General features: G+C 41.7%; 1 protein-coding gene across 6 annotated transcripts in view; it reads left to right on the forward strand.

The window, feature by feature from the left end:
• Window positions 1-251: 251 nt before the first annotated feature.
• The window catches only part of TESPA1 (thymocyte expressed, positive selection associated 1), a 36,257-nt gene continuing 13,069 nt past the window's right edge, over window positions 252-23,439 (forward strand). For 2 of the 6 annotated variants that reach the window (XM_059886959.1, XM_010805254.4), the window contains exons 1-7: window positions 252-435; window positions 10,677-10,884; window positions 12,071-12,113; window positions 17,459-17,508; window positions 18,381-18,434; window positions 19,186-19,222; window positions 19,484-19,597. In XM_059886959.1, coding sequence (XP_059742942.1) covers window positions 10,722-10,884; window positions 12,071-12,113; window positions 17,459-17,508; window positions 18,381-18,434; window positions 19,186-19,222; window positions 19,484-19,597 — 461 coding nt within the window. In that variant the 5' untranslated portion in view covers window positions 252-435; window positions 10,677-10,721. Of the gene's footprint in view, window positions 436-10,676; window positions 10,885-12,070; window positions 12,114-17,458; window positions 17,509-18,358; window positions 18,435-19,185; window positions 19,223-19,483; window positions 19,598-23,439 lie in introns of those variants that run through there. The other 4 variants (XM_010805255.4, XM_002687624.6, XM_010805256.4 and 1 more) reach the window with 4 other exon arrangements.

Here is a 23,439-nt window from a genome sequence, read left to right on the forward strand (position 1 = left end):
GGCAGTTACATGGTTAGAAGACTTTTCCTGTACACATCCTTCAGTGAGCTGTACCTTCCCCTTAATAGGAAAAGGTCTCCTATTGTCTCGGAAAGAGCATTGCAGATCTTGACGGGAAGGGCTCCTTAGTGGTGAGCTGCGGGGACCTCAGATATTTTGTTCTACAGTCAGTCTGCCGAGCTAAACAGAGGATGTGGCTGGGGTAGGAGGCGGGGACTGTGCATGTGTGTGTGTGTGTATGTGTGTTTGAGCATTTTCTCATTTCCGCTTCCCCTTTCAAGCCGGCAAAAGCAGTTTCATGAAGACAGTGAGAAAGGTGCGATATGCAATATGATACCTTCTCCTTGTCCTCGCCTCCATCCCAAAACAGGGGAAGGGCAGTGCCCAGCACTGACAACTGCATTGCCTCAAACTCAGCTCTCTACCAGTGGACAGGTGAGTACAACTTCCACCTCAGTTTTAAGACTGTGCTGATTTTGAATGATGCCAGGAGATGGGGAACTTCCCTGGTGGCTCAGCAGTAAAGAATCCATCTGCAATAAAGGAGACCCAGGTTCAATCCCTGAATCAGGAAGATCCCCTGGAGTAAGGGGAAATGACAACCCACTCCAGTATTTTTACCTGGAAAATTCCATGGACAGAGAAGCCTGGAGGGCTACTGTCCATGGGGTCGCAAAAGAGTCGGACATAACTTAGCGACTAAACAACAACCGAAGACAGGGCGAAACATGTCAGAGAAAATCAGGCTGCAGAGAAGAGGGAAACATCAGGAGAAAAGCTCCCACATCCCTGACTTCAACCTTAAGAAATGCATCACTGTGCCTCTTGGAACATGGTCTCTTTGCTTTTTTTTTTCCTTCCTGTTATCAGAGAGGTACTCTTGGCAGGGACATAAAACATGGGTTCCTTTGATGACCTGGTTAGTATTTAGGAATTCTTTCTCGCCTGAGAAGTTCCTCTCTGTGCCCTGCTGTCCTTACTTTTGCTTCATTTCAGTCTGGTTCTAGCTTTGAAAAGTTCTCAAGGAGAAAAGTTTCTTGCCTTCATCTGCTCTAGTATTCATAACTCTGACTCTCGAGAGTACCTAGCCTAAGTCAACTTTGCTTTTTGTGGATATGGCCTCTTTCTTCAAAAGCTGCAGAAGGTTGGTGAGGAGATAAACTATAGCCATATATGCTTGGGTGAGAGAAGAGGGAGAATTTATACAGCTGGACAACACTGGACCAAATTTACTGGAAAACCCAAGATCAACAACCACCTCTCAGGTTGGTGTTCAAGCCGTACATCTCAGAGACGGATTGATGAATATATTGACCCCTTAATGATCTATGTAATCCTGAGTGAGGAGGAGGTCTGCTCCTCCAACACACCTGGTCTCAGCAGTAATCAGGCTGAGCATGTCACCACCTGCATGAGTTTGGGGGAAGGTAGAGGAGTGTGCTGGGGTTTTCCCATGCCCTTCTTGCTACTGAACCCACCAGTGGGTGGAGGAGCAGAGGTGAGTCCCCAGTGCAGAACAAGGACAAGATGAAAGAGCCCCCCAGAAGGGATTTGATGAGACCAGGAGGGTTTGTAGGAGAGCCTCAGTGACTCCATCTACCACAAATGGCCCTGAATAGAGAGAAAAGAGAACTTTCTAGACTTCTAGACAGCATACAGTGGTACCCAGGATAGGAGACTGGCAGTTGCAGGATTTCAACTTTTTTGTCTAAGCTTGTTATTAGGCTTGAGTGATTAGACCTAAAGATCTGGTATAAATTTCCTATAACTTGAAGCATTATTATGAGGAGGGTAAGTCAGGTTTATTATCTGTCTCTACTGAGAATATCATCAGAGATAACTTGCTGAAGCTATGACAAGAGAGATAGAAAGGGGTTTTACAAATGGTTTTTTACTCACAGACACCCCAAGGAGTTTAGAAATTCTTTCCAACTGTACTAATAACTTTTTCTCATAACTCCTTTGCTCCACTGAAACTTAGATGGAGTTCAGTGATTAAACATACTGTAGTGGCCATGGAGACCCAACATAGTCATTTTGATTCATATTCTATTAGAAAAAGTAGAGGGAAAAAAAAAGGAGAGGAAATTTATTCTCAGCTCAGATCATGATTCACATAATAAGAGAAATAGATCCGACATCTATCTCCACTTAATAACTGCCAAATGTTTACTGCCTAAAGGACAAGACCAAGGCTGGTATTCCAGTACCCATGGTACTACTACGTGTCTGGCCCATACCTGGGCCTACTGCAAAAAGCTTGAACACAGATTTTGAGAAGATGAAGAGAGGGTATAGATATTGTGAAAGAAAAAGAAGAGTAAATGTGAGTACCTGAAGGACAGAGTTTCATTACCAAGGAAATAATACTGAAGTATTAAAGATTGTAATTCACAGAACTAACTCGATGATCAAGACATCTGCTCATTCTCACTCCTGTTTCTAGACTGAACTGCCTGTAAACCAGTCCAAATGAACTGGTGCCTCTTATTCTTGATGCCTGATGATAACCCATCCAGAGGAAAGAAATTAGTGTCTCCCAACATGGACAGCACAAGATTCCTTTTTTCCAAATGTACAACTTTAGTAAAGAAGAAAGAAAAAGAGTCTGTAGATGGTCTTCTTTCAGGATGCATTCAACTAAGCTTATTTGTGGGTAAGGGGGGAAGGAGGGAATGAAAAGAGAAGGGGAAAAGAGTTATAAAAGTGAATAGGCATTTTTCTTGGCTTTATTTATCAAATAGCATCCCTCTTTTCTCCTTGAATAGATTGAACTGCTCCCTTAGACCACAAGAATTCTCGAATGCAAAAATGCAGCACTCAGGGTAAATTTTGTTCTGATGGTCTTCCAAACAGCAGTGACACGGGAAAGGGTTACAGATTGGGAAGGCATTGCCTGTCTGTGAAGGAACATGAGAGCTTGTGGCGGGTATGGAGAGCCTGGAGGTATGGAGAATGACGGGCTGTCAGCCTGGCTTGAGGTGGAGTTTGTCCTATTCGAAAACCGAGAAATTGGCCGTCCTGGGATTTCCCACACCACCTTACAACAGTGGTGATGTCTGTCTTGGCAGTGACCGAGGATAAGATGTACCCATTGCGGAAGGTCTTACAGGCCTCATCATGGAAACTCCGTTTCCTTTTTCTCTCCTCCCACGCTTGTTTTCACTCTCAGTCCAATTCACAGGTACTGCTCGGGGTGTAGGCATAATTCAGAGAGAAGAGAAGAGAGGCCTGTCTGATACGTGTCCTAGGAGGAGGCCCAGAGTGCTGAAGAGAAAACCAGGGCTGGGTCTTAGAAACCAAGAGTGGAGGAGGAGGGCTGTGCAATATAGAGGAAGAAAGCACACACCTGGGGCTCAGAACTTGTGTGTGTTCCATTGATAACAGTCGGTATTCTGTGTGACTTCAGATAAGTCTCTCTCTGTCAGTTTCCTTAACTGCAAAATGAGGGATCGGGATTATATGATCTCTCTGATCCCTCTGAGTATTAAATAAGAACAAAGAACCTATTTACTGCTTATTTTTCATCTCTTCTTAACAGCATCGTCTTACTTTCATCCTCTGGATTTGGCACACACTTCTGTACCCTGTCCCCTGGAGGAGGAAATGGCGACCCACTACAGTATTCTTGCCTGAAAACCCCATGGACAGAGGAGCCTGGCAGGCTACAGTCCATGGGGTTGCGAAGAGTCAGATATGATTGAGCACAAACATATCTCTACTCTACTAACCACTTCTTATTCCTTCTTTCCTTATTCCTGAAAATGTTCCAACTTTAGTGAATGATTTAGACTGAGGGAAAATTAACAATAATAATAACTATGTTTATTAAGCACCTCCTTTATACATCAGGGACTTAATATGCATTATCTGATTTTTAAATCCCAATAACCCAAGTCTGGTACTCTGTCTGTTTTATATATGAAAAAATTTAGGTTTAGAGGGGACAAGGAATTTCACCAAGGACACATACACAGTAAGTAGGCAGAACTGTGATTTCAAACAAGGTTTATTCTGATTCCACAGTGCACATTCTTTCTACAGTTTTCCTTCTCAAGAATTGACCATTCTTCCTAAACCCCTTCAAAACATCCCCATAGTAAGATATCTGTAACTGGAGCTGATATTTGGCAGGTTCAGATTGGTAGGCTATAATGGTTGTTAAAGTATTAAAATATGTTCACATCAAATTATGATAAATATTCATTGTTTCAAGCCCTTTGAACGCCCATCACTAACTCAGCTATCCCAGTGCTTCCAACAAGACCCCCCAGATGGCACCAAAAATTCAGTGCCATGCTAGCCATAACGCTTGTGGGACCCAGGCCAAGGACTCTGACTGGTGTCACCTCTGATTTTCCTGTGCTGCTAAATGTTCTGAATGCTACCACCATCTAAAAGTAATGTGAGATTCCAGGCAAACTCTCTTCTAAAGTAGAACGTAGGGTCTTGATTGCTATTAACCAAACAAAGTCACTCTTCTTTTGCTAAGATGATAGCAAAGTTGAGCCAAAATTACTTTTGGTTTGTCTGCCTCCTCTGTACTAGATTATAAGATGGAGAGTTTATGTAGCATGATGTGGAATAGAAAATTTACTAACATTGTTTCTCCTTCTTTTTATCCTAAATTGCGTTTACTGCGGACATCTACATGGTGATCTTAGGTTATTCTCATATGCTACTACCAGTGGAAAGATGATACAACTAGAGTCAGATCAATGTGAATTTAAATCTCAGTACCACAAGATCTTAAATATATGACCTTGGATCACTCACATATCACTCTGAGCTTCAGATAACAGTAGTTAGCTCCAAGGAGATTGTGGGGATTAAGTGAAGTAGTTTGTGGAGAAGTTTTATGGGTAAATATAAGGAACTCTATACATCTCAGTTATTATGAATACCTATTACTTTGACTTGCCCATGTTAATATTAAGTGAACCTCAGACTACATTCCTTAGAAAAGAGATACTGGAAGTAAGTGATGATCTCAGTGTAGTAAAAATCACATACCCATAAAGATTTTCTCTGCTACAAAAGTTACTGCTTCTGCTGATGATTTTGGTGGGAGATATTCCTTTCAAAGTTCTTAAACAACTCCCTAGTCTTAAACCACGAATGGTGACTCTTCTTGTCTAACTCCAATCCTATCTGCTGAAATTTTTTCTTTTAACTATAACATCCTCAGAACAAAGAGAATTTACTTCTTCTCTGTTTGGTTGTAGTCAGTTTCCAGAACACTCAACAGATGATGGAGAAATATTTGGGGAGTAAATCTCTAGAGAAATGTAGGGAAGGCAAAGACAAAGGACTGAAAATAGTAGCAGAAGGGGAAAGAAGATTTTGGAGTGATTTAAGCAAGTAGCAATAAAGCCAGTGTGGTGTTTTTGTTGTTTTTTTGGGGGGTGTGGGGGGAAATAGTTAATGGAAATGTCAGAGAAAATTTATCAGACATCCATCCTTACAGAAGATAGATTAAATATAACATTATAATATAAACCAGCATTAAGAAAGATGGTACTCAAATTCCAAAGGAACTTTTGAACCAGAAGTAAAAATTTACAATGGAAAATTCTGGAAGACAGTTTTTTTTCCGTGTTTTTGTTTTTAGGATAGGAGGATTTGATAGTTTCAGCTTATAAATTCATTAAGATTTGTGTGGCCCTGCGTTCTAGCAACAAAGCCTTGGTGTGACTATGCCCCAAGCCTTCTTCCTCTTCATTACAAGGTATATAAAACATATACTGATACATTAGAATTTGAGACCATGTGGACCTGTCCTAGGACATAGACTAGATGAGGGTAATTTTTCAGCTCCAGTGCGATTCTTGCTTCTCTGCAGGTACAGTGTCTACTGAGCCCCTTCTGTTGTGAGGTACTGTGCAATGTCCTGAGTAAGATTTAGGGGAGAGGTTCAAGCATTGGTGGATAATGACAAGAAACGTAGGCACATACATCTTGCTGAACGTGACATAGGTACATGTGCTGGGTGCTAGAGGTGGGCAAGAGAACAGAGATGACTTGAGGAGGTCTTCAAAGGATAGATAGCATATGGTTGTGTAGAGAGGAAGGTGGATGAGCCTGTATAAACTAAGGCAAAGGATCAGAGAAGTTCAAGAAGCGCCAGGCGTCCATGAGCTCTCCTGACTGAGTCACACTCCTTTGGTCTCCTTCTTTCAGCCTTCCTCATCCAGGCTTACCACTTTCCTAGGTCACTAGGAAGTTTTAAGTCTGGAACCTCATGAAAGTGAAAGTGTTATACACTCAATCATATCTGTCTCTTTGTTACCTCATGGACCGTAGCCCACCAGGCTCCTCTGTCCATGGAATTCTCCAGGCAAGAATACTGGAATGGGTAATCATTCCCTTCTCCAGGGGATTTTCCAAACCCAGGGATCAAACCCGAGTCTCCTGCATTGGAGGCAGATTCTTTACTGTTTGAGTCACCAGGGAAGCCTTCATAAATTAGTATTAATTGAAAGTAAATTTGTTAAGTAGGAAGTAACTCCCGAGGCCACTGGACCATTTTCTAATTCTTACAGGAAAAACTACACAAATGCTTCTTTTGTACAGTATTGTTCCTACAAATATTTCAAATTCAACTAGAATAAATTCATAAATGTTACTATTAGAGGCAAACTCTACAATATTCATTGCCACTAATTCACTTTCTAGAGGACAAAGTCAATGCCCAAGTAGAAACCTGATTGACTTACCAGAAGTCAGTTAATTGGACAGCAAGTTTGGAAGAATGCCCAAGTCTCTAAACTCCCAGTAAGTGCTTTTTTCACTGCACCAAACTCCACTGTACACACAGGTGTGTGTTTTTGTATGACTTGTTTAGAGGAAATACCTCCATACCTTCTATTACAAGCCACCCCCGCCCCATACCTTCCAAGGTGCCATCCTGACAGCTGTGTGCATACATCCCTCAGTTCTAACACTCTCACTGTTGATGTGCTTGCCTGATAATCATTTGCCACTTCCTCCAGATTTCCACAAACACTCAGTTTCTTATCTTCCAGCAACATCACTTCCTTCTGCTACCACTAACCAGACAATTCTATTTCTTTCTGCCTCGGAATATTGCTGTACTTATGGTGTTCCCACACAATGCCCCATGAACCCATCTCTATAATCCAAGTGTGGCTGAGATTGGAGAAAACCAGTTAGATTCTGTTTAGGCAACAGGGACATAGCAGTGAATAACCCAGAGAAAAATCTCTGCCCTGGTGGAGCTTCTATTTTAATCAGAAGAGTAAATAATGAATTAGATTAACAAGTAAAATATAATGTTAGTGATAAGAACAATGAAGAAGGGAAGGAACTACGAGGAAGTGACTGTTTACTGGACACTGTGGAAGCCAGGCCTGGCTTCACAGAGAAATTGCTTGATAGCTGGGCTTCGCAGGTTGAGTGCGTCAAAGGCTGAGGTAGGGGGAAGACAGGGGAAAACAATGTGTGAAAAGCCTGGAGTTGAAAAAGAGATAAGCATTTTCAGGGGGCAGAGGGAAAATGAGTCTATATGAGTGTGATGTATTTTCCAAGAAGTAGGAGGAATACAGGATAGATTCACATCATGGAGGATGTTAAAACCCAAGTAGAGGCCTCCATAACTCATCTCAGGTAGTGAGATTCTGACACTGAGAAAATGAGCCCAGAGAAAGGGGATGAATTTGCCAAGGTTATACTTTTAGCAAGTGGCTGAATATGGGAATCCACGTCCCTTCCTTCCTTCACTTCTTCTTCCCTCCCTTCCCGACTTCCTTCTCTCACTTCTTTCCCTCTTTCTTTCCTTCCTCTCTGCCTGCCTTTATGACTTCCTTTTAAATTCCCCTCATCCCCAAATAAGTTCTGGTGAGCTGAAGATTTCCTGTGATTTAGGTGGGGTTCATTTGCTCTGGAAATTAAAGACAACAGGCCAGTCAGAAATTAAAGACAACAGGCAAGTCAACCTTTGGTATTTTCTTCCCCAGTCTGACTGATGCCAACCTATTAAATGCTTTGGATGGTGGTGCAGGACCAGGTAAATGAAGGCTAAGATGGCTTTTTAGACTCTTTCCCTAAATTCTTTACAGTGGCAGTTTCATCCTTGTATTATCACCTCACAGCAGCTTTAGCCAAAGGACAACAAATTCTCTCTGCTATCGCTCTTTGCGGCTTCACTCTGCATCACAGGTTTCAGTCAATCATTTAATTTCCCCTCAAAGGCACTGGCTGTGGACAAAGAGCCCAGTGTCAAGGGTTAATAAAGTTGCATAGTGCCAACTACTATCTCTCCTTGGGGGAAAATATGCCTTAGGCTGAACCTAAAGTAAAAGAATTTAGATCAGACAGCAGTAATTACGTATCCTTTTCCTCTGAATATATTTTGTCTGTAACAAACAGAAGCATCCAAAACAATTTTATTGTCTTAGGAAGGCTTTTCTATTTAGGATGTTCTTTTCAAAAATAGCTATTTTAGTGCCTAAATTAATGCTTCACTGATGGTTTTGTTTTTAACAGTTTGAAAAGCAGGAGTCTCTGGAAACTGGCTCTCTTCTTATTTTCCCCCCTTTTATTTTTCCTAACTCTAACAGATAAAGGTGTAGGTATAAGGATGGAGTGTTTATGGCAGCTGGAGGGATGAGGGGTGGTCCCACCTCCACCTGTTCACTGTGGAAGTTGTGAGTGCAGCTGGTGGAGAAGAGGCAGGACAGAGTATAAACAAATTACAGTATATTAGCCTCAAATCTTTTAAGCTGTATTTGCACAGTTGAATGATTCATTCCCTCTGATTTCCTCTTCAAATAAGTGGCTCGTGCCATCGGAATGCATCACTTGGAAAAACACACAAGTGTTGATCAGGCAGTGTTAAATGAAATATTAGCACACTGATGAACTGGGGAATTAACTCAGAGCCGGGGGAAAACCCAAGATGACAAATTAGAAGGTGATGATTCTAAAGGTGGTAACTGCTAATTGATCCAGAAATTCCAGAAAAGAAACATCTACATCTGCTTCATCAACTGCACTAAAGCATTTGACTGTGTGGATCACAAAAAACTGGAAAATTCTTAGAGATGGGAGTACCAGAACGCCTTACCTGCCTCCTGAGAAACCTGTATGCAGGTCAAGAAGCAACCATTAGAACCAGACATGAAATGACTGGTTCAAAATTGGGAAAGGAGTATGACAAGGCTGTATATTGTCACCCTTGTCACCCCGCTTATTTAACTTATATGCAGAGTACATCATGCAAGATGCTGGGCTGGATTAATCACAAGTGGGAATCAAGACTGCCAGCAGAAATATCAATAACCTCAGATATGCAGATGATACCACTATAATGGCAGAAAGTGAAGAAAAACTAAAGAGCCGCTTGATGATGGTGAAAGAGGAAAGTGAAAAAGCTGGCTTGAAATTTAACCTTAAAAAAACTAAGATCATGACATCTGGTCCCATCACTTCACGGCAAATAGAAGGGGGAAAAGTGGAAGCACTGACGGATTTTATTTCCTTGGGCTCCAAAAGCACTGCAGAAGGTGACTGCAGCCATGAAATTAAAAGATGCTTGCTCGTTGGAAGGAAAGCTATGACAAACCTAGATAGTATATTAAAAAGCAGAGACACCACTTTTATGCTAACAAAGGTCCGTATAGTCAAAGCTATGGTTTTTCTAGTAGTCATGTATGGGTGTGAGAGTTGGACCACGAAGAAGGCTGTGCAGCAATGAATTGATGCTTTTGAACCATGGTGCTGGAGAAGAGCTTTGAGAGTCCCTTGGACTTCAAGGAGATCAAACTGGTCAACATTAAATGAAATCAACCTTGAATATTCATTGAAAGAACTGATGCTGAAATTGAAGCTCCAATACTTTGGCCACTTGATGTGAAGAGCCAACTCAATAGAAAAGACCCTGATGCTGGGAAAGGTTGAAGGAAAAAGGAGAAGAGGGTGACAGCAGATGAGATTATTGAGCTGAATCACCAACTCAATGGACATGAAGTTGAGCAAACTCCGGGAGACAGTGAAGGACAGGGAAGCCTGGTGTGCTACAGTCCATGGGGTCACAAAGAGTTGGATGTGACTTAGTGACTGAGCAACAACAATAACAACAGTGTCTCCGTGTTGTTTTTATTATGGGATTCTCCCACCCCCATTTCCCCCAGAGAATTCCTATTTTAAACAGGAAACAAGACAAGCCCAGAATGACTGTAGTTAGAGTGACATCCTGGTTGTGAGACCTTTAGAAAATTGGTTTAACCTTTGAGATCTAATTTTTCCCCTTTCATATATCTTTATGAAGATCAAATAAAGTGAAATTTACACATTGCAAATTTAAAGATATTTTCATTTCAATGGAATATTCTGGGAGACAAAATTCTTAAGAATTAAAGAAAATGTTTTCTAATACGGCAGCTAACCTATCATGAGAGGCAGCCCTTTCTCATTGTCCCTTAAATCATACGATGTTTCAAGTTTTCAGATTTGAAGAAATCTGAAATTGCCCTGGTGTTTAGGTTGTTCAGAGCATTCCTTTTTTTTTCTTTGAAGAACCAGACATCTCCTCCCAGCTCCTGAATAGGCAGAGGGTTATGCTCCTTTGTGCAGAGCTGGGAAAATGTGGAGGCAACCCTGGGGGTGGTGGATTCTGAACACAGGATGATGGTGTATCACTGTGTTCCAACTCTCAGGATAGCATCTCTGTGGCCAGAGGCCCTGAAGTCTGAATCGGCGCCATGGAGGGCTCTGTGCTGAGCCCCACATCCTGGGAGAGACGCAGGGCCTGGCTCCGTCAGAGCCGGCACTGGCAGACCCAGGTCCTGGAGGAGGAGGCTGCAGCGGCCCTGCAGAATGTCCCAGATGCCGAGCCCTCTGGCATGGATGACGTTTTCCAGGAAGGTAAGGAGGCCAAACAGAGAGGCATATTGTCTTGAGATAGGGAATATGTGGCAGATGCCCAGGTCTGCCGTGAGGGCAGAGGGTCCCCGGTTTCTTCCCTGATAGCTTGGTTGGTAAAGAATCCGCCTGCAATGCAGGAGATCCCGGTTCGAATCCTGGGTTGGGAAGATCCCCTGGAGAAGGGAGAGGCTACCCACTCCAGTATTCTTGGGCTTCCCTTGCGGCCCAGCTGGTAAAGAATCTGCCTGAAGTGAGGGAGGCCTGGGTTTGATCCTCGGGTTAGGAAGATCTCTGGAAAAGGGAAAGGCTACCCCCTCCAGTGTTCTGGCCTGGAGAATTCCGCGAATTGTATAGTCCATGGAGTTGCAAAGAGTCGGACACAACTGAGCGGCTTTCACTCTCACTCCATGTGGCTCATTTTGACTGGGTTAAATGGGCTAAAGGGAAGACCATAAAGACAGTGACGTAAGGTATGAATTGTGTACAAAAGAAAGGGCATAAGATTGAGAAAGAGAAAGAGGTGCACTTTTGCGTCGTCTTGAGTATTTGTGAGGACCCCAGGCCAGGTATCTCTGTGAATGTTTAGAGTGTTTCTATGTTGAATGTGTGACAAAGCTACACTCAATCTTGGTGCCTGGACTCTGGCTGCTGCTCAGTTGCTGATGTGACCTTTGGCAAGTCACTCACCCCTCTAGAACATACTTGTCTAATTGAAGTATTAGTACCTGAAATAGTAATATTACCTTTTCCACATGCCTCTCAGAACTTCTTGGAGGTTCAAATGATGCTACAGACATGATTGAAAAATAAAAAATAAATCTTATGTAAATATGCCTACCCTGGCTTATTTGATAGGAAACAAAAAGGACAAAAGCAAAATTGTGCTGGTTTTTCTTGTTTTTTCTTTCTTTTTTCTTTAAACAGAATAATCTACCCCTGCTCCCAAACCTTGGAGTATTTCCCAAGTTTCTGGGAGAAAGGGGGCCCAGAGGCCAAGAGAAAAGAGATGTCCACTGTTTTTTTACATGGGTATATCACTCTTGTATCTTAAGGGAAAGTTTTATGGGAATAAGAAGGGTTCATGAGGTGGCTTGAATAAGGATAAATTTGTGGAACAGGGTGAGTTCCAGGGAGGAAGTCTGATATCCTTCAGTCCCCACAGTGATCCGATATCTGACTTTTCTAGGAAATCCAATCAACAAGATTGAAGACTGGCTGCAAGATTGTGGGTAAGTACCAGCAAAGTGGTGTGTTGAGCATGGTTGGTGGTTGGGTGTCCTGACTGGAGGACTCAAAGACAGGGACATGAGTTTTAATTGGGCCTAATAATTAGAAGTGAGGTTGAAATGAGTGAGAGGGGTCTGTAAAGAATTGAGTGAGTGTGGGGGTTAGGGCTGTGAGTCAAGTGCCTCTCTGGGCTGAGACTAAGTTAGGGTGAAGGTCTGGAAACACAGACTGGATCTGGTCTAAAACCAAGAAGGATGGAAATTGGCAGCCATAGTGAATGATGGCTAAATTCCAGACCCCTGCTCCATTACTTTTCCCTTTGGATCAGAGTCTTACACTGTGTGACAGAAGAGGAGTTAAAAACCTAACTGTTCTTATGATCAAAGTAATTCATCATTATGAATCATTATATTGTTTACTTCTACAACAGAACACAGGAAGGGCTAAGCATTTACCCTAGTTATTCAAAGCATTGACTAAGTGGAATAGGTACTTCAAGGCAGATTGTAGTATTTCTTTCCTGAGAAACTCTTAAAATTTGAGGCCTCACACCCCCAACAGGCTGTCCCATTTTAGGCTCAGTCTACTCAGACACAGAGGGAAAGCTTCTGTGACCTGTTTAAGTGTGATCACTTGTGTGATAATGAATTCTCAGAACTTAAAATCTACTGCCTGCTCTTTATTTCCTCTCCAGAAATGTCTCTAGCTTGATATAGCCTTTCATCTAAACTCGTTTATTAACATAAAAATAAGCCCATCCTGGTTGATTTGGTAGGAAATAAATATCACTGCATAATCCAAGGTTGTTTATTTTAACTCTACCCTGGCAGGTAAGGCCAGGAAGGATTTATTTTGTTTTGTTTGTTGCTGTTGTTTATTAAACATATTGTCTTTATTCATTGTCATAATCTGGTTCAAAATTTTTTTACTTCAAAAGTCAATTAAGGGTAATCAAAATACAGGGAATTGAAGGGATGATGTTAATGGGAATGCTTGCAGGTTTGGGTGTGTAAGAACTGTCCCAGGATTTAAAATGCTTCCCACAGTTCAATACTCCTTTGTACTCTTTGTTTATGAATTCAGTATATAGGAAGAGCAGTAACTTGGCCCTTCTATGTCAGAATGAAATGATGCTAAGGGACCTTTCAATGCAAATATGGAGAGGAGCAAACTCTGGATCTAGTCTCTAGTCATTGATTTTATGTCCTAAGCAATAACTCATGAAAGGCCTGGGACTTGGATGAGGGCTGTGAAATGTCAGACCACCATTCTCAGTGAGAAGACATCAACAGATCCAGGCTTTTGTCCATATTTCTGTTGTGTATCCCACATACACAAAGAAAAGCAAGGGTCAGCCTGAGCTGGTCCTCTTATATAGACTATAGAAATGCCTACTAGAGCACAACTAGAAAATAGAAACAAAGGATGCGCACCCAACAAATCTTGTGTTACCAAATTTTGTTTTGGACAAATAAGGAATTTTATCAGTGGGATTTTAATGTAAATTTTATTGAAGTATAGTATACACATCAGTAGAATTTTTCTTTTTAATATGAATTGTACAACTCAATGAATATAAGCTCCAGCTATGGTAGATGAATACATTCTAGTGACCAGTGCTGTACAACGTGGTACCTGTAGTTAACAATATGGTATTGGGCACTTCAAAATTTGTGTAGAGGGTAGATCCCATGTTAAGTGTTCTTATTTCAAAAAAAAGTCAAAGGGAAATGAAGATACCCTGGGAATTGTTGGATATGTCTGTTTCTTCGATTGGTGATGGGTGGTATCACAAGTGTTTACATATGTCCAAGCTTATCAAGTTACACATGTTAAATATGTACTGTTTCTTGTATATCAATTGTACCTCAAAAAAAACTTGTTAAAATAAGAGCAATATAAATCATTGAAGTATAAAATATTTACTGAAAAATAAGTGAGGATTTAAGTATATGGTTCAGTGAATTTTCTCGAAGGGAATAGAGTGATGAAATCTGAAAAATCTGAAGTGAAACATTGCCCACACTCCAGAAGCCCCTTGTGTCCTGTTCCATTCACTGCCCTACTTCCAAGGGTAACCAGTACCCTGACTTGTAGCATCATAGATAAGTTTTGTACTTTTTAAGCTTTATATAAAGGGAATCATACTATATGCACTTTTTTATGTGTGCTTCTTTTGTTCAGCCTTAAGTTTGCGATGTTCATCCACCCATTTTCACCCAGCAATAGGTCCTTCTTTTTAATTGTGTAGCCCTGTCCATCTATCCATCATGGAAATTATCCACTTTAAAATAACTAGAGATTTGGGAGTCTCCTGATTCTGGGTTATTATATATATTATTTCTTTTGGTGAATATATATAGTCATTTCCATTGATGGCCTACCTAGCAATGCAACAATAGTATGTTTTATTGTAGTCATATTAATAGTGGGCTTTAGTAGTTGCATTACTGTGTACTGACAGCACAAGCATTAAATGGAACAGTAGATCTTGTCATTCTAGTAGTTGACTGCATTCAGATCAGATCAGTCGCTCAGTCGTGTCCGACTCTTTGCAACCCCATGAATCGCAGCACGCCAGGCCTCCCTATCCCTCACCAACTCCCGGAGTTCACTCAGACTCACGTCCATTGAGTCAGTGATTCCATCCAGCCACCTCATCCTCTGTCGTCCCCTTCTCCTCCTGCCCCCAATGCCTCCCAGCATCAGAGTCTTTTCCAATGAGTCAACTCTTCGCATGAGGTGGCCAAAGGACTGGAGTTTCAGCTTTAGCATCATTCCTTCCAAAGAAATCCCAGGGCTGATCTCCTTCAGAATGGACTGGTTGGATCTCCTTGCAGTCCAAGGGACTCTCAAGAGTCTTCTCCAACACCACAGTTCAAAAGCATCAATTCTTCGGCACTCAGCCTTCTTCACAGTCCAACTCTCACATCCATACATGACCACAGGAAAAACCATAGCCTTGACTAGACGAACCTTTGTTGGCAAAGTAATGTCTCTGCTTTTGAACATGCTATCTAGGTTGGTCATAACTTTCCTTCCAAGGAGTAAGCGTCTTTTAATTTCATGGCTGCAGTCACCATCTGCAGTGATTTTGGAGCCCAGAAAAACAAAGTCTGACACTGTTTCCCCATCTATTTCCCATGAAGTGGTGGGACCGGATGCCATGATCTTCGTTTTCTGAATGTTGAGCTTTAAGCCAACTTTTTCACTCTCCACTTTCGCTTTCATCAAGAGGCTTTTGAGTTCCTCTTCACTTTCTGCCATAAGGGTGGTGTCATCTGCATATCTGAGGTTATTGAGATTTCTCCCGGCAATCTCGATTCCAGTTTGTGTTTCTTCCAGCCCAGCGTTTCTCATGATGTACTCTGAATATAAGTTAAACAAACAGGGTGACAATATACAGCCTTGACGAACTCCTTTTCCTATTTGGAACCAGTCTGTTGTTCCATGTCCAGTTCTAACTGTTGCTTCCTGACCTGCATACAAATTTCTCAAGAGGCAGATCAGGTGGTCTGGTATTCCCATCTCTTTCAGAATTTTCCACAGTTTATTGTGATCAACATAGTCAAAGGCTTTGGCATAGTCAATAAAGCAGAAATAGATGTTTTTCAGGAACTCTTTTGCTTTTTCTATGATCCAGCGGATGTTGGCAATTTGATCTCTGGTTCCTCTGCCTTTTCTAAAACCAGCTTGAACATCAGGAATTCACGGTTCACGTATTGCTGAAGCCTGTCTTAGAGAATTTTGAGCATTACTTTACTAGCGTGTGAGATGAGTGCAATTGTGCGGTAGTTTGAGCATTCTTTGGCATTGTCTTTCTTTGGGATTGGAATGAAAACTGACCTTTTCCAGTCCTGTGGCCACTGCTGAGTTTTCCAAATTTGCTGGCATATTGAGTACAGCACTTTCACAGCATCATCTTTCAGGATTTGGAATAGCTCAACTGGAATTCCATCACCTCCACTAGCTTTGTTCATAGTGATGCTTTCTAAGGCCCACTTGACTTCACATCCCAGGATGTCTGGCTCTAGGTCAGTGATCACACCATCACTGAATAAAGAAGACTTATTTAAGAACAGCTCCAATGGCTGCTTTCCAGTCAGTTTCCCCATTAACTCGCTTTAGCAACTCTTTATTCCAGCCTCCATTTGAGATTATATTCAAAGCATCATGTGCAAGTTCCATTTTTTAAACTTTCAGGAAAGCCAACTATAAAACTCACAACACATCAGTGCTCAAAGTGAACTTACTGCTGCTAAGTCGCTTCAGTCGTGTCCGACTCTGTGTGACCCCATAGACAACAGCCCACCAGGCTCCCCGTCCCTGGGATTCTCCAGCCAAGAATACTGGAGTGGGTTGCCATTTCCTTCGCCAATGCATGAAGGTGAAAAGTGAAAGTGAAGTAGCTCAGTCCTGTCCAACTCTGAGTGACCCCATGGACCGCAGCCTACCGGGCTCCTCCATCCATGGGATTTTCCAGGCAAGAGTACTGGAGTAGGGTGCCATCACCTTCTCCACAAAGTGAACTTAGAAAATGATAATATCTAGGCCTCTAAATCCCCTTACTTAATATATTTGAGAACATAGCAGCAGCAAGGAGCCACGACTGGAATCCAGGTACTCTGTTCCCCATTCAAAGGTTTTTCATAGACAACTTCATTCACTTGCTTCAGACAGTGAATCTCTTCCTTGTTTAAGCTGTTTCTCACTACCGTGTATGCTGACTTCCATCTGTTCTTGTGGAGATAGTGAATGTTTGATAAAGCACATATCTCAAAATGTAGAAACATAATCTTTAACCAAAATGCTGTTCCGACTGCTTCCTGAAAGACATGATATTCACCAAGAAAGGAGCTCAGAGGAAAGGAAGGAGAGGTGGGTAAATAAGATGATCTCCTAAAAGATTTTTTCTTAGTCTCAATATTTGCATTTGTAATGGAAAGTTTATGGCACTCAAACCCCTGCTTCTGTACATAGATTTCTCCGGTTTTGTTTCCATATTCTTTCTTTCCTAGCTTCTGAAGAATTATTGCTAAGCTGACTTGGGGCACTGTGGTCAGCATGATGGCTGCTGCTGCTGCTGCTGCTGCTGCTGCTAAGTTGCTTCAGTCACTTCCGACTTTGTGCAACCCCATAGATGGCAGCCCAATTTAAAATATGGGGCCCGCTGACTACCACTATGGATTTGTCAGTCAAATCATCACTCTCCATTTTCTTCAACATAAAAGTGATTTAAATACTACTGACTCTCATTAGAAAATTATACAAACTTGTGGGAGATATGTGAAGAAAAGCCCCTTTGAAAACATAGTGATTTCAACCTGTGTTTCTTTTTGGTTTTTAGATACTCTGAAGAAGGGTTTTTTGAGGAAGCAGGACAGTTGAACTACAATGGTAAGTAGAGGCTCTATTCTTTCTTCTGTTCATCCACCTTAGACAGTGACATCACTGTGTGTGTGTACATGCACATGCATATGAGTGCATAAGATGCTATATTTTCACTGCCTGCAGAACACCTATTAATGGTCATAAGGCAATCCAGGAGGCCCAGAAGATAGTGTTGGCTGAGAGCCCACAGGCTGACTAGTCCTCAAAGGTTATCTTCTGTTAGTGGTTGCTCAGCTAATAATCAGAGAAGGCAATGGCAATCCACTCCAGTACTCTTGCCTGGAAAATCCCATGGACGGAGGAGGCTGGTAGGCTAACGGTCCATGGGGTCGCGAAGAGTCAGACACGACGGACCGACTTCACTTTCACTTTTCACTTTCATGCATTGGAGAAGGAAATGGCAACCCACTCCAGTGTTCTTGCCTGGAGAATCCCAGGGAAAAGGGAGCCTGGTGGGCTGCTGTCTCTGGGGTCTCACAGAGTCGGACATGACTGAAGCAACTTAGCAACAGCAGCAGCAGCTAATAATCACTGCTATGGAAAAAGAGCTTTGTAAAATGTGTGTGTCTGTGTATGTATGTTTATGTATCTGAGTGCATACCTCCATGTGCTAATTCTTTGATAAAGGACTGTGTACTTGACTATGTGATTTGGGGACATATTAATTATAGGTAATTTTACAAAACAAAAAAAAATTTTACATGATTATTTTTAATCAGAATTATGAATGTGATTTCTGTATATGTATGGCTGGGGTTGTTTTGCAAATGTGTGGATGTGTGATGTGATTGTGTGGTTGTAGATGTGTATATAAGTGTGTAAGCATGTGTGTGAGTCCAAGCCTGATTTTCTGCAGCCCTTGCCTCATTATTTGATAGGGTGCCCCAGCCATGGAACCAGCTTTGAAGATGACTTGAGCCTTGGAGCAGAGGGTAAGTGGCACAGCTCTCTCAGGTTGGGATTGAAGAAGCGGCTATCCACTGGATGAATGAAGATAGACTGGAAGGGAAGAACTGCAGAAAGAAGCAGCCCATCCCTGGCATCTTCTCTGCAGGGAAAGAGCAATCCCATATGATCTAATGGAAAACTCAGAAAGCATCACATGCCCAGAACTGTCTGCTCACCATCCTATCAAGACATTTACTGGTTCATCATTGGAGCTTTCCTTTGGCCCCTAGGAAGATAATACATAAAATCACCCTAGAGTTGGCTGCCCAGACATCTTTGAAATGGTTTTCTATATAGAAGACCCAAGCAGCCTGAGTACTGGGTGTAAGAGAGAGATTACATTGGAGGAAGATAAAGGCTAAAATGAAGGATGGAGGTACATCAACCCACCTGTGTCTTCTGGGACCCTTAGAGACCCATGTGGTGAGATAGGAACACTAGCCTGGGGGCCTGAATGACTCTGTCCTCCTCAGGACAGAGAAACTCTTGTCTGGACACCAGGCATGGTTCAGAAGTTCGGAGGCATGGGGCCAGTTTTTCTCTGCCATGTCTGTCCCCCTTCCAGGTCTATGTTTGATAATCTTCATATACTTTCCTAAAGAACAGGGTTCATAGGGTTTATGGGCCTGTAGTAGTAGCAGAAAGGAACAGAAGGGGCCGAGGTTTCAGTTCAGAGGGGCAGCTCAGATGATTTTCCTTTCCCCTTCTAACTTTGTCTTTCTGTTACTTGTCCAGCCACACTGTTGGCCGCCAGCAGCAAACTCTACTCCAGGTAAGTGTTAGTTTCAGCCAGGCTGAGTGATATCTCCTTCAGGAGCTACTGAACTGGGGTGGGTGTCAGAGTCCAAGAGATTAAAAACAAAGAGCTGCAGTTTCACAATAGAGAGTGAAATTTCCAACCAGAAATGAGACCATAGATTCAGTTTTTACAGTAGATGGTTCAAACATACCCAGCAGGGAGTGACTGTGCCCTGCAGGGCATGTCTAGAAGCCAGAGTACAGACTGATTGCTCACAAGATTAGTGTGTCTTAGCATTGATCCCTGCAGGAGCTTCCTGGAGACATCCCGGCCCGGACAGCTACTAGATCTTGGCTGCAGTTTGGCTTCCAGCAGCATGACTGGTGGGACCAACAAGACCAGTTCAAGGTAGGTACCAAGTTTGGCAGGGTTATAAGGTCAGGGAAGATGAGAGGCAGAAGAGACTGGAACTTAGAACCATTGCCAGTTTTTTTCTGGGATATATTATTACTAGCGCTTTTATGCAGTCACATACTTGACAAGGGTGACAGCATGCTTCAAGAATAGCAGGGATGCACAAATATCTACTACTCAGAGCTGGTTGCTGTGTGTAAAATACAGGTGTCTCCTCCCCTGAACTTTGTACCCCAGGAAGTGTAATATTGGTCCAATCACATTTCCAGGACTTATAACAAGTTCTCAGTAAACAATCAGTTGGATATCAATTTCAGCAAACTCTCAGAGATAGTGAAGGACAGGGAAACCTGGCATGCTGCAGTCCGTGGGTTGCAAAGAGTTGGACATGACTTAGTGACTGAACAACAACAAAACAATCAATAAGTGTATCCATTAATTGATTGATCAATTGATGTGATAAAATATTGATTCATTCAAGCAATTTTGTATCTCCAAATTCAGGCCAGGCAATGACTGTATGGAATTTGAAAATCAAGTAGATAAAAAGTTTGCCTGAAGGAGCTCAACAATTCTATAGGGTGAAAAAAAAAATACACACCAATAACTCTAAAACAAGGTGGAAAATGATGAGAACTAGTGTGCTATTATAAAAATTGTTTGGAATTTGGAGTCAAAGTTTGAATCTCAAACCTGGTTCGCAGACTTATTAGCTTATTTACTATTTTTAGTGATTTGTACTCACTGAGCCTTACACCCCAATTCAGTTAACATAGAATCTCTGGGGGTGAGACTCAAATGTCTGCATTTAAAAGAAAACTTTTTTTGAAGTACATTTGATTTACAATGCTTCAAATGTACCGCAAAGTGATTCAAATATATATATATATATATATATATATATATATATATATATTCTTATTCAGATTCTTAGGTTATTACAAGATATTGAGTATAGTGTCCTATGTTGTACAGTAGGTCCTTATTGTTTACCCATTGTACATATAGTAGCATATATGTGTTAATCCCAAACTCCTAACTTATCTCTCATCCCTTGCTATCCCCTTTGGTAACCATAAGCTTGTTTTCTATGTCTGTGAGTCTATTTCTATTTTGTAAATAAGTTCATTTGTATCATTTTTTTGGATTCCACATGTAAGAAATATCATATGATATTTATCTTTCTCTGACTTACTTCACTTAGTATAATAATTTCTAGATCTGTGTTGCTGCAAATGGTTTTATTTCAATCTTTTTTATGGCTGATATATACCACATCATTTTTCCCTTGATTTTCTGGTTTTTAATTTATTCATTCTTAATCAGAGAATAATTGCTTTACAATATTGTGTTGGTTCCTGCCACACATCAGCATGAATCGGCCATTGGTATATGTCCCCGCCCCTTGAACCTCCCTCCCACCTCCTACCTGATCCCACCCCTCTAAGTTGTCACAGGGCGCCAGGTTTGAGCTCCTTTTGATTTAGAGCAAATTCTCATTGGCTGTTTTACTTATGGTAACGCACGTATTTCCATGCTACTCCCTCAGTTCGTTCCACCCTCTCCTTGCCCTGTGTCCACAAATTTGTTCTCTATGTCTACATCTCCATTGCTGCTCTGCCAATAGGTTCCATATATGTGTGTGTGTGTGCATGTGTGTGTGTGTTAATATATTATTTTTCTCTTTCTGACTTACTTCATTCTGTATAATAGGCTTCAGGTTCATCCACTTCATTAGAACTGACTCAAATGCATTCCTTTTATGGCTTAGTAATATTCCACTATATATATATATATATATATATATATATATATATATATATATATGCCACAACTAGCCTATAGTTGTTAGGGTTAGAGTTAGAGTTAGGGTTAGGGTATCTCTATATATACCACAACTTCTTTACCCATTCGTCTGTTGATGGACATCTAGGTTGCTTCCATGTCCTAGCTATTGTAAACAGTGCTGCAATGAGCCTTTGGGTACATGTGTCTTTTTCAACTATGGTTTCCTCAGGATAAATTCCGAGTAGCAGATTGTTGGATCATATGATAATTTTATTCCTAGCTTTTTAAGGAATCTCCATACTGTTCTCTATAGTGGTTGTGTTCATTTATATTCCCACCAACAGTGCGAGAAAGTTCCCTTTTCTCCATACCCTCTCCAGCATGTATTGTTTGTAGACTTTTTGATGATGGCCATTCTGATCAGTGTGAGGTGTAGTTTTGATTTTTATTTTTCTAATCATTAGCAATGATGAACATCTTTTCGTGCCTATTGGCCATCCATATGTCTTCTTTGGGAAAATATCTATTCAGGTCTTCTGCCCATTTTCTAATTAGGTTCTTTAATTTTTTGATATGAGTTGTATGAGCTGTATATTCATTTTATATTAACTCATTATCAGTCATATCATTTGAAAATATTTTCTCCCATTCAGTAGGTTTTCTTTTCATTTTGTAAATGATTTCCTTTGCTGTGCAAAATGTTTTCAGTTTAATCAGGTCCCATTTGTTCTTTTTTGCTTTTGTTTCCTTTGCCTTATAAGACAGATCAAAAAAAAACTTTGCTGTGATTTATGTTCAAGAGTGTTCTGCCTGTGTTTTCTTCTAGGAGTTTTATGGTTTCTGTTCTTATGGAACTGTCTTTATCCATTTTGAGTTTATTTTTTATATGGGGTAGGAAAATGTTCTAATTTCATTCTTTTACATGCAGCTGTCCAGTTTTCCCAGCAGCATTTGCTGAAGAAACTGTCTTTTTTCCCATTGTATATTCTTTCCCCCTTTATCATAGATTACTAGACTATACTTGCATGGGTGTATTTCTGGGCTCTGTTCTGTTCCATTGATCTGTATGTCTGTTTTTGTGCCAGTAGCATACTGCTTTGATGACTAGCTTTATAAAAGAGCTGTATCTGAAATGAGCACAAGTCACATCTTCCCCCAGAGTGTGCTGGGAACTATCACCTTAGTGGAAAGTGCAGCTAGAGATCAGGGGTGAGGGCGTTGGCTAGAGCCAAAGTTAGGTGTGAGCCAGGGCTTCTGTGCTCAGTGACTGACAGTTCCCTATCCAGGGCAGGATTGTGTCCTAAGTTTTTGGACAGGATTCCTGAGGGTCAGGTCTGAGCTGGTTCCCTTCTCTTTTAGTGTGTGGTCTCCCCCATCCCAGCTTTGGTACCTGTGCCCTGGAGGGGAACAGTGCTAGAGCCAGAAGGGCCAGAGCAGGTACCCAATGCAAGCTAGGGCACACTCTGGAGAAATTCTGGCACATTCAGTTAGAGTTTCAGCCCGTTCTTGATCCGCCTCCTCTGGGAGCAACAGTAATGGCTGCCATCACCCCTTTCAGATGTAGTGCCAGGTCCAAGCCAGCTCCATCCCCCACAGTTACACACTGTCTTCACAAATAGTGGCCTCCACCCTAGTGGAGCACTGCACTAGCAAGTGAGAAGAGCTGGAGTGATGCTCGGTGTAGGTTTCAGGAAGCTGGCCAGAGCCCCAGACACATTGAATCTGCTTCCTCATCCCTGTTTCAGGAGTAAGCAAGTGTGTGCATAATCTTTGCAAGCACAGTTCTTACTGCCCTCCTGTTAGTCCTACTGGTTTTCAAGCTAGCGAATGGGACTCCTCTGCCCAGCATCAGACTCGAGGGCTCTGGTGCCCAATTTGTGGTTTGAACCATCCATTCCCCAGGGAGGATCTCTGAGCCTCTGGGACCTCCCTCCTCCTCTGTGTCCCTTCCTAGGGATACAGATCCTGACCTGATCGTTTCTCTTCTCTTCCTACCCACTTCCATGTAGATCATTCTTTATAGCCTTAGTTGTTGAAGAGTCTTTCTG

Source organism: Bos taurus, chromosome 5 (assembly GCF_002263795.3).
Source record: "Bos taurus isolate L1 Dominette 01449 registration number 42190680 breed Hereford chromosome 5, ARS-UCD2.0, whole genome shotgun sequence".
NCBI lineage: Eukaryota > Metazoa > Chordata > Mammalia > Artiodactyla > Bovidae > Bos > Bos taurus.